At 38.5% G+C, this 12353-nt stretch overlaps 1 gene segment (V, D, J or C); it reads left to right on the top strand.

The window, feature by feature from the left end:
- Positions 1–5881: 5881 nt before the first annotated feature.
- On the top strand, positions 5882–6368 carry LOC118575724 (the record flags this gene model as incomplete). The annotated part of the segment is given in 2 exon segments: positions 5882–5936; positions 6058–6368. Coding segments are annotated over 2 exon segments (366 nt in total), but the record flags the coding sequence as incomplete, so codon positions are not given.
- Between the last annotated feature and the right edge of the window lie 5985 nt (positions 6369–12353).

Below are 12353 nucleotides of genomic sequence, written 5' to 3'. Positions count from 1 at the left end.
TTCCACTTTGGTAAGAATGTTCATTTATGTTTTGCCCCTCAGCAGCTCATATATCACCTTGAACTACAGCAAAAACTAACCTCACAGTCGTCCCTTCTCTCTTGTCAATACTGACTTGATTTCTCCACATCCTTTTACAAATGTGGGTAGTGTCTATGGAAGTAATATCTTACCATAAAATTCTGGTTGGAAACTGTCTTACTTTTTAATACAATATCTGTGATAAACATCATGATCACAAGAAATTTATAGAAAACATTTATTTTGACTTATAGTTCAAGATTAGAATCCATGATGGTGGAGAGTAGGTGGCTGGAGCAGCGGGTGAGAGGTCAATTCTTGAACTACATGTAAGAAGTAAAGAACCAAAATTGAATGATGTATAGTTTAGAAATCTCAAAGCTTGCCACTGGTAACATACTTCTTCCAGCAAGCCAAAATCCCAATATATACAGTGAGAGCAACTGTTGACCAACCAAGTATTCAAACATTTGAACTCCTAGGGTACATTCTCATTCACACCACTACAGCAACCAAGAACAATGGTAATCATCCTCACTTTTTTTGGGAATCTTTAGTGTGCTTCTGATCAATGTCTTGAAGAGAAGTGTCCCAAACCTGGCTCTGGGATTTTTTTTGGCAACCTATAGCTTCTGGAATGAGCATAATACTCAGTATAGGCTAACTACATAAACTCTTTTACATTAGTAAGAATATGTATGATAACTATCAAATAATAGGTTATTTTATGGCCTTATACAACATCCTTAATGATGTTTTCCCTTCCCTAACTTGCTTAATAGCACCATCTTCCCATGCATCTCCACACTTCACACTGCCTGTCTATTATTTCTTATCCCCTTTCATATCACCTGTGTACTATTGCCCCTACTTAACATCTTCCTTTCCCTTCCCCACCACAATAGTTTCAGGGATTCATCAACTACTCCACATTAACCACACAATTCTAAATATTATCTTACACAATACAATCTTTTCCAGCTATATATATTTTCCTAGAAATTTTATGAATTCCCATTCTTTGTATCCAAATAAAGAAATGGATTTTTAACAATAAAGAAGGTAAACATATTACTTGAATTAAGTGAATACCAAAATGATAACTATCACATTTTTTACTCTCATGTGCATTCATTATTTTTAAATAGATACATATAATCACATGTGTGCATATGACACAATTTAGAAATGAAACTTTCTATATAAACAAATTTTTAGGTTTTGGATGTGGCATTATGGTTTCAGAGTAGACTAAGATGAATAACCGAGGTTTAAGGTATTTATCCTAACAGTTGTCAATACTGTGGACAGACAAACCAAGGGAAAGAGGTGCTGCAGAGAGAATTTAGGTCCCAGCACTAGAGACAAACAGCATGGCAGGGTCTCTGCAGGGAATCAGAGGCCACCTGAGAGAAGTGGGACCTGTTTCTAAAGACTGCTAAGATTTACAGCAAGAGCCTGCAAGCAAGTTCTTTGATTCCCAGGTAAAGAAGAGAGTGCCTACCAGCATGTACCTGGTGCCAATACCATAAGACCATCATCATTTTATCTTATCTCATTTCCCTGGTGAGATCTCCCATCTTCAATGTCTGTGTAGAGCACAGGTCACTATCCACAAGTGTTTAGAGAGCTGCTCTAAAGCTGCCACTGGATTCAAACATCACAATTTTGCAGAAAAGGAACTAATGGGAATGGGGAGAAAAGGGAATACAGAGGAGATATAGTAGGAAATATCATCAAAGATAATATAGTATGCACAAAAAATTAGCATATTATCTTTAAATGCTGTTTTGTTCCTATCGTCAAATTTTATGGTACCTTCTATTTTTAGGCCTCTGTGTTCTTACAGTTAGATTTAATATGTCTCACAGAATGACTGTTTCTGAGATTTTTTGACCATATCCCTGAGTGGTTATCTTGGGAGAAACAAATAACAGAAACCTGTTAAAGTTAGAGTTCATGTTTTTAATGAATAAAATCCATTGAGTATCAATATGAGAGAGGGTGTGTGATTTGTATTTCTGTAGAGTAGGAGCAGTCCAAGCAGATTTTCCATAGCCTTTCTAAAGATTGTCCAATGCCCATGTCTCTGGTACTGTCTTAGAAAGCAATTGCTTTGTGTACTTAGTGCCCTCATCACTAATCCAGAATTTCTTGCTGATGTCCTTTTCCTCCAGTGCTGAAGACAAGAAGACATTTTACATTAATTTCCTCAGAAAGGTGGTCCTTATTAATGCTCTGCTTTTCTCAAAGAGCTGCATATGTGTGAACATTGAATATTTTTTCCCTAGGGTGATCCACCCATGCAAGTCTAAGACCAAAGCTCAGTTGTAGACGTGCCCTGTCTGTCCATGGCTTCTCAGTTCCACTATTAAGGTTACGGCATTCAGCCCTGTTTCTGAGACTGCTGATATTCTAATGGCTGACATAACAGCAGACATGAACAAGGAGAACACAGAAGGAGGGACTGCTCCTTAATGGGACATTGTATTTTTGTCCTTCCCAGACTGCCCACTGTAACATCTCCTATAGAGGTCTCCACAGAGTGCCTGCCACCTTTTCTTAGCTGCTAAGAAAAGTGAAAATTGCCCTTTCCTCTTTCTCTTTCCTAAGCATTGTTCCATTAACTCTTTGGCTTTTCTCATTGTTGTCTGAAGTTGCTTTCCTCCTTTGGCCACATAACTGTTTACTGACCTCTATGGTAACTCAAAGTGCTTGGCTTCCTCTTCACATCTTTGCCATTTCTCTTTTGTCAGCTACTGAGATACACAATTTACTTACTGTACTGTTTGAGTCTCCAATTCTAACAAGACTTCTTTACAGTATGTTTCAAAATTATTTTGTTAACAACACTTAAAATCCAAAGAAAAGACTGCAAATTTTCCTGGTTCCTTCCATATTATACACACTGTAGTTCCTACTTCTGCTTTCTCAGAGCACACAACATTCTTTAGTATGGTGCTTTCACCACTACATAAAACTATTCAATGAAATCACTTGGTTTTCATATTTTAAGTGTTCTCTGATATTGGAGTTTTACAAAAAACTGTTGTCAAAAAAACTGAATATTCTCAACCAAAACATTAATATAAATGGGTGTATTTTCTCAATTCACAAGAAGGATTTTAAAAACAAAAAGTCAATTCTGTAATTTTAACGTGGTAATCAGACTTACGCATCAAATCTTTAGTGGTCACAGGTGGATGGATATTAGATTAGGGTGTGGAACTTGTAGATTGCAGGGTCTGATGGGGGTTTTGGTGGGGGGGGGCTGACTAAAGGAGTTTTCCCTGCTAGCCAGCAACTTGGTTTGCTTTGGGGGGCAGGTGATAGATTCAGAATTCATTCCTGGTACATGAGGGGGCTTTTTGGAGCCTACTACTTATGATGGGACACCTCATGCTGCCTTGAGGCAGGGGGAGTGACTTGGACTTGCCTCTACTGGATGTATCTTTCTATGGGAGGCCTTGCCTTCTAGTTGGAGGAGTGGGGGGTGGGTTGAGGGGAGAGACGGGGGGGGGGCAGGATGAGGGAAGAGGGGCATCTTTGATTGGTATGTAAAATGAATGAAAATTTTTTAAATAAAAGACATCTTTAGTGGGCAATAGAAAAAAGCATGTATTTCTAAGAAAAAATCAATCAAAAGATTGGAAAAGTTTTAGTTAGTGAGAACATGGTAGTCACATAGTCTGGCACTGTTTATTATTCAGACTATGTCTTACATATTTTGATGGGAACCAGTACCTCAGAGGTGTACGCATTTCTGCTGACCCTGCTCTCTACAGTTTGTTTCTCACTGATCTTCAAGGTCCAAAGACAAAGAGACTCAGAAAACAATACTCTGCCAGAATGAAGTCTCAGCTCAAGTGTGTTTCACTTAGGGAGGATAGTAATTGTGAAAAAAAAAAAAAAGAAATAAACTCTAGACCCACTGTATATAAACAATTATTAAATAATTATATCAAATAATTATTTTGTTTGTATAACATATTATTACTAATTCTGACAAAGTACACATCATGATTAGTGACCCATCATAGTGACATCACCACATATCCTCCCACTGAGCCTAAGCTTTATGAAAGAGACACATGACTTTTCCATTGTGGACAAACCAGGGAGCTGTTCATTACTGAGGAGTCAGAGACAAGCTGGGATATTCACTGAAGCTGCCATCTCTTGCTTCCTCCCACACCTTGCCCTTTGTGAGGCACATATCCAGTGTTTCTATAGTTCTTTCCTTCATCCCAAGACACTCCACTTGTGTCAGGGTGCACATATACGTATTTCAAACAACTGAAATAAATTGTTATCCTTAGAAAACCCTTAATGACACTGATGACTTATTCATGCATATCCAGAAATACAACCAGAAGCCAAGAGAGATGGACTGGTCTGAACCATCCATCTTTTGTTAGTCTATGTGCAAGAAGGCTGATTCTCCTCTAAGTGAACTTTTAGGGAGAATCTCCTACTTACTATCGTATGCATAACATCTGTGTAATTATTGCATTTCCCAGCTCATCGAAGAGACAAGAGAGACTTCATTAATCAAGTAATGAAGCAGATGCAGATTCTCAAAGCCAAACATTAGGCAGAGCACTGGTAGTCCTGTGGAAGAAGGAGAATAAATCAGAAAAATCAGAGGGTTGAGAGACACCATACAAGCATGTCTTACAGCTAGGCGGTAGAGGCACACGCCTTTGATCCCAGCACTCAGAAGGCAGAGGCAGGTGGATCTCTGAGTTTGAGGCCAGCCTGGTCTACAGAATGAGGTCCAGTAAAGGCTCCAAAGCTACATAGAGAAATCCTGTCTCAAAAAATCTAACAACAAAAACAAAAAACAATAACAAAAACAAAAAAAAGCAAGCTTGTCTTACAAAATGAACTGACCAGGACTAATGGGGCCTCAGAATAATAAGGGAGTCTGTATGAATCTTATATAGATACTTTACATACATGTAATGACACATTGCCCACAGAATCAACTGACCAGGACTCATGAGGACTAAGAAAGATCAGGGTGCCTGTATGGGTCCTATAAAGATCATTTACACATATGTGATAACTGAGTAGCTTGATGTTCCTGTGGGATTCCTAACAGTGGGAGCAGGGACTGTCTCTGACTCTTTTGTCTGCCTGTGGCACACTTTTCCTCCTACTTGGTTGCCTCATCCAGCCTTGATGTGATGGCACATGCCTGGCCTTATTGTAGCATATTATGCGGTGTTTGGTTGATTACCCTGGGAGGCCTGCTCTTTTCTGAGTATAGATGAAGAGGGGGGATGAACCTGGAGAAGAGAGGAGGAAGGGGGAACAGACTGAGGGGAGTGGACGAGAGGGAAACTGTGGTTGAAATATAATATATGAAAGAAGAATGCAATCTAAATGGTTCTGATAAATTATTCTTTTAATTTGTACAAATTATCACTCCAAGCAAACTAACAGTTCACAAGGAGGACACATTAATTTTTTTAATCCATAGGAATTATTTGAGTAAGTTAAAGACTTAATAGACTGTCTTATGTTGTATATTCATTGATAGTCAGATACTCATCTATATTACTATTAACATATATTTGAAATATATTATTTAAGAAAGAGCTAATATACAGTAGAAATTTTTAAAGAAAATTCCAAAATTTAAAGCTTAAAAACGAAATACAGTCTCTGTAGGCATATGTTGGGCATCTGTGGACACAGGACTTGTCAGTGCTCACTTACTGAGATGAACAAGTCTTGTAGCTGTGCCCATCCTAACTGGTTCCCAGTGATTTGCATGCACTCACTGCACAGCCTTGAGGACTTCTTCATATACCAGTCACAGCCTGAACAGTTGTCACTGCAGTCAGGACTCAGCATGGACATGAGGGCCCCTGCTCAGCTCCTCGGGCTCATGATGCTCTGGCTTCCAGGTAAAAAATATGTATAATGGGAATTTCACTGTTACACTGTGATTAGGGTTGATTGGCATCTAGGTCCAGTTCTTTTATTCATGCTTACCTATGTGTGAATTTATTATTTCTCTACTTCTAGGTTCTAGATGTGACATCCAGATGACACAGTCTCCATCTTCCCTGTCTGCATCTCTGGGAGACAGAGTCACCATCACTTGTCGGGCCAGTCAAGGCATTAGCAATTATTTAAACTGGTACCAGCAGAAACCAGGGAAAGCTCCTAAACTCCTGATCTATTACACAAATAGATTGGCAGATGGGGTCCCATCGAGGTTCAGTGGCAGTGGGTCTGGGACAGATTATTCTCTCAGCATCAGCAGCCTGGAGTCTGAAGACATTGCAACTTATTACTGTCAACAGTACAATGAGTATCCTCCCACAGTGACACAAGTCATAACATAAACCTCCATGGAAGCAGAAGTGAGAGGCTGGGCTGCCTCAGCTGCTCCTCATGAATCACTCACTGAAACTGTTTCTCAGATGCCCTAGCATTTTAAATAAAGTTCACAGAATTATTTGCTTTTGTACAAGAGGCTAAACAGTCTTCTCTGTACAATAAACATTTTCTTTCATTATCTCCATCCCTACAGATTACCAATGCCCTTTCTGCTTTAACAGAGCACACAGTAATTCCCTGTGTGGAATTTGAGTTTCATCTCCAGCTTGGACTCATATAGAACAGTGGAAACTACTCTGAACATTACAGAATACATTATTTAAATACAGAAAATTAGTTTCTAAGTCTCAGTATTTAAAGGGCAGAGAAATCTTACTGAGAGACACTGACAGCAGGAAGATTTTCTGGTTTTATCACAACAGCTAGGTCTCAAGTGTCAGGGAAAGGGGAGGCTGTCTAACCATGATCCTTTGCTGTGTCTTGAAATTCCAATAGAAGTTGTTGATGCTCTCAGCTGTCTGCAGCAAGTCACACAGAATTCTAATTGTTCCTATGTCCACCAGTAGCTTACAAGAATCAAATAATATTGAACCACACTCCTGTGGCTTTTAATCCCACAGCATGAAGTAGAATATAGAATTGTCTATATGACATTGTAAGTGTTGGAAAGGGTCACCTTAAACATTCTTTCTGTGGTGGTAACATGACACTGAGAACTGGAAGCTCCTATTTTTTTTTTCAGAGTGAAGAGCTAGTCAGAGCCACTTAAACAGCAACAGACATAGCTATCTGGGTTGTACCTGCAGAGCCCAGGCCAATTTCTGCTGCTCCTCATCTATAAAGCTTCCAGGTGAGCTGCAGGGGATCCCAGATACATACAGTGGCAGCAGATCAGAACTTACATTACACCTAAAATTAGCAGGGTGGGCCTGAGTATATTGCAGTTCATTGCTATGTTCAAGATACACATGATCCTTCCACAGTGACACAGACACTAACAAAATATCTTTACATGGGATGGCCCAGCTGACAAATGTGTAATTTGCTGGAAGAACAGCACAGAATACTGCATTATGTGAGATCCTGGAAAACTAAGGATAAGCAGAGGGCTCTGGACCACTAGTGTTATCTCAAGTGCCACCCATTTTCCAGGCAAGTCAATAGCCACAACCTTGTCATTGCTTCTACAACAGGATGATTATGTGTGAGGACGACTCAGCAATCAGGACCAACTAAAATAACCTTTGTCCTTTAACATGTCTCACTTGTATAAAGTTATACAGCATCACAGCCAATTGAGAAATATGTGCTATTGAAATTCACTCCTTACTGTTATATAGTAGTCTAATTGCCCGTTTTTCAGTTTTTTAAACTCTGTGGTAACAAATATCAATGAATATATCCACCTCCCTTATGTCACTAATTTATGCAAAATCTATTCTTACTACTTATATTCATTCATACACTGTGTCTTTTCAGGGCTTTAGAGCCTATCTGAAGGCTGAAAATTCTGTGTGATCTGGGTATACATAGATCACATTTCTATAATTAATGAAGCTAGGAGTATAACTTAGAAAATTAAAATTTAATATGCTTTCATCTTCATGATATGATTTGTTTCAAACCCACTTGACAAAGATTTCCTCCAATGTTCTACTCTCCATTCAAACTAATTTAGAAGCTCAATAATATTTGAAATTGGACAATATTATTAAACCCTTTAGAGTAGCATTGTCCCTTTCCTTTAGTTACTTTAGTTACTTTAGTGGTGTTAATTACAATGACAATAATCATCTCTCATTACTGGAATATTTTTGTTTATGTATTTCAGTGACCAAAATACCAAAGAAAAATGAACATTTATTCATTCCTGACACAAATTGCCTTATTATTTAAACCAATTCAGGCTGCCTAATGCTCATAATCTGACATAATCTGAGTAAGATTGCATAAAACCTGTCCATGTTTGGAGGTATTTAAGGGGATGGGAAATCTATTCTACTCTTTAGAACCGGGTATTTATTCAGCTCCTTCTACTGATAGCAGGTTGTTAATTGCATTTTTCAGTGTGAGTTATGCACATAACACATTCTGGAAAGGGTCTCAGGCTGCCAAGTGCATTGGGTGTGTGTACATACCCAAACAAATAGAATCCTTGGATGCTAAGATAATCCTTATGTTTGCATGTTTCAATGTCACTGAATACATTCTGTTAATCTGTGTCTTTTTATTGGGGAATTAAGTCCACTGTTATTCAAAGGTATCAATGAAGAATGATTGTGAATTCCTGTTATTTTATTGTTATTGTTATTGTTCCTTGTGATTGTTATCATGAAGAAGAAGGACAAGGAGGAGGAAGAGGAGGAAGAAGAGGAGGAGGAGGAGGAGGAGGAGAAGAAGGAGAAGAAAGAAGCAGGTGTGGTGGTGGTGATTGTGGTGGTGGTGGTGGTAATGGTAGTGGTGGTGGTGGTGGTGGTGGTGTGTGTGGTTCCCTTTCACTGGTTTTGCTGATGTGAGATTATTTCCTATATTTTCATAGGTGCATTTAACCTCCTTGGTTTGGATTTTTCCTCTGGCACCTTCTGTTGGGCTGAATTTTTAGACAGATATTATTTAAATATGACATTATCAAGGAATACCTTATTTTATTTTTTATGGTGACTGAATGTTTTGCTGGGTGTGGCAATCTGTGCTGGCATCTGTGGTCTCTTTGAGTCTGCAGCATATCTGTCTGGGCCCTTCTGGCTTTTAGAGTCTACATAGAGATGTCAGGTATAATTCTAATAGGTCACGCTTCATATGTTACTTGATCTTTTTCCTTTGCATCTTAAAATTCTTTTTTTTTTCAACCTGGTGGATTCAGTACAGGCAGCTCCAGTCCCCTCCTTCCAGGCTGAGCAAAGTGTCCCTGTGTAAGCCCAAGGTTCCAAACAGCCCAGGGGAGTCTTGGCCCTGGAGGAGATGGGAATGGAGGGAAGGGGTTGGGGGAAGGTGGGGACAGGAGGGGGGAGGACAGAGGAACCCATGGCTGATGTGTAAAATTAAAACACAAATATAATAAATTTAAAAAAGTCTATTTGTTTTATTTTGTCTATTTAGTGATTTTTCTCTTACCATTGGTTTGGTGTTTTTTATCTTTTTTGTACCTATATAGGCATCTCTCTTTTTAGGCTAGGAAATTTTTCTTCTATAATACACATACAAGTTCCACATATTATCTGGAACTTTGAGTTGGGATTGTTTTCCTTCCTCTATCCTTATCATTCACATATTGGGTCTTTTAGTGTTGTCCCAGATTCCTTGGATGTGATATGTCAGGAACTTTTTATATTTACAGTTTTCTTTTACCCATAAATCCATTTCTTCTATTGTATCTTCCATTCCTGAACTCTCTTCCATCTCTTATTTTCTGATGGTGAAGCTTGCCTCTGTATTTCCTGTTTTCATTCCTAAATATTTTATTTCCAGGATTTACTTACTGAGTTTGAGCTTTCTTTATTGCTTTTATTTCCTTTTTCAGGTCTTGAACAGTTTTATTTGTTTCCTTCAATTGTTTGTTTATATTTTCTTGGCTTTTTTTTAAAAAAGAGGATTTATTCATTTCCTTCACTTGTTTATGTTTTCCTTAAAGGATTGATTCATTTCCTTTCTGTATACTTCCATCATCTTCATATAGTTGGTCTTAAGGTGTTTTTCTTGTGTGTCAGTTATGTTGGAATATTCAGAGCTGGCTGTGGTAGGATAGATGGTCCCTGGTGGTGACATTTTGCCTTGATGGTTATTGGTCATATTCTATTGCTGGCATCGAGGCATCTGGGTTTGGTGTGATTCTAGGTGTAGGTGCTGATTTCTGGGATTTTCTTGGTTGGGTAGGAGTTTTATTCCTTGGTTTCTAGTTTTCTTTCTGGATTTTCAAAGTTGTTGACTGACTCTTGCCTGTTTTCCTGGCCTGCTAGGATTGTGTGTTCCAGGTGCTCAACAGGAAGAGTGGACAGAAAGAAGGGGAAGCTGCCACTAGTGTTCTTTTATAGAGCTAGGGGTGAACTTACTTATTCGGTCTACCTTTTGCCTCTGGACCTTTACCTTTCTCTACTCTATATTCCTTTCTTTACTTCTTGCTTTGTGGCTGGTTGTGTGGCTGGATGGCTGGCCCCTAGTGTCCTCTTTCTTTGTCTGGCTCCTCTCGCTTCTTTCTTCTTATCTTGCGTCTAGATTTCTCCTCATATTTATACTCTCTGCCTGGCAGCCCTCTTACTTCTCTCTTACCTAGCTATTGGTTGATCAGCTCTTTATGAGGACAACTGGGTGTTTTAGATAGGCAAAGTAACACAACTTTACAGAGTTAAACAAGTAAAACATAAATGAATGCAACACATCTTTGTATCATTAAACAAGTATTCAAAGTATAAGCAAATGTAACACATCTTAAATTAATATTTCATAAGACAAAACCAATATCTGACACAATTACTGGGGCCAAGAACCTGTGGCTATAAAAGTCATAGACCCTTTGATAGGGATTGCAAATAAAGCAACTTGGATAAGGTAGTGAACAAAACAGATAACAAGCACTGCAACAAAGAAGCCTTGTGTCTTTAGTAAGAGTGCCTTCACAAGATAATATATGGAAGAAGGTAGGTTGAACTGAACTAGCTTGCTCCAGTGATCAGATCGGTGAATACTGTGTCATCACAGAGCTTTTCTCCAATGACTGATGGAGGCAGATGCAGAGATCCATAGCCAAATACCAAGTGGAGCTCCAGGAGTCCAGTCAGAGAGAGAGGAGGAATTCTATGAGCAAGTGCATCAGGGTCCTGATGGGGAAACCTGCATGGACGACCAAACCAAACTATTGGGAACTCATGAAAGTTGGATCAATGACTGTGGAGCCTGTATGGGACTAGGCTAGGCCCTCTCCATGGTGAGACAATTGTGTAGCTTGATTTACTTGGGGGGGGGGGACCCTTGGCGGTAGAAATCAGATTTTTGGAGCCCACTTCCTATGATGGGACACCTTGTGCAGCCTTGAGGCAGGGGAAAGGCCTTAGACTTCCCTCTAATAGATGTGTCTCTCCTTTGGAGGCCTTGCCTTCTTGTGGGGGTGAAAGAGGGGGCAGGTTGTGAGGCCTGGGGGGTTGGAAGGAGGGAAGAGGGGGATCTCTGATTTGTGTGTAAATGAAAAAATCTTAATAATGAAAATGAAAATGAAAAAAGAAGGCAGGTAACTAATGATTAAACATTTAGTAGCTTGGTCAAGAACTGAAAGAATAAATGTATATCTTTTTTATATCTTAATTATTGGAAAATAATTTCTAAGAAAGAAAGAATGTTCTTTACAATCATGGCCACTCGCTTATGATTGATGTATGTTTAATACAAGGAGCAGGAAAACTCACTTATATTTCCCTACTCATATATTCATCACTATTTGAAAGCCTACAGTATTGCGAATATAGATCTCTGTCACAATCGTGCATTAGAAATGATGAAATGTTACATATTTTACACAAACATATTATAAAAATATAGTCATCCACAGAAGATATTCATGTCAAATGACAGTCTAGAAATGAAGAAATAAAATTTCATAATGCAAATACAGTTGTTCAGGGATTGTCTGATAAGTACATTTATGAAATTTCACCTGAAATAACTTTTTGAAAGTTGCAAGTATTAGTTTAGATTTCGTAAGACAGTAGGTACAACAAGAATGCTTTCCATTCTAGTGTGAGAGATTTTTATTCATTTAACTTATCTTTGAAAATTTTCACTGTATAATATTAATTATTTATACATCAGAGCCATACATGTCCTTCAACATATATTGCGCATATTCAACCTTCACATACTTTCTATGTATTAATTTATACAAGTACTTTGGTATTAATCAGTATGATCAGTATGCTTCATTATATAAAATTGCATTTAGTAAGTTGAGTAAAGGAAAGAACAGTGAGTTTAAAGAGTTAAACTAAGAG

Source organism: Onychomys torridus, unplaced genomic scaffold, assembly GCF_903995425.1.
Source record: "Onychomys torridus unplaced genomic scaffold, mOncTor1.1, whole genome shotgun sequence".
Taxonomy (NCBI): Eukaryota; Metazoa; Chordata; class Mammalia; order Rodentia; family Cricetidae; genus Onychomys; species Onychomys torridus.
This window is presented reverse-complemented; position numbering and strand designations above follow the sequence as displayed.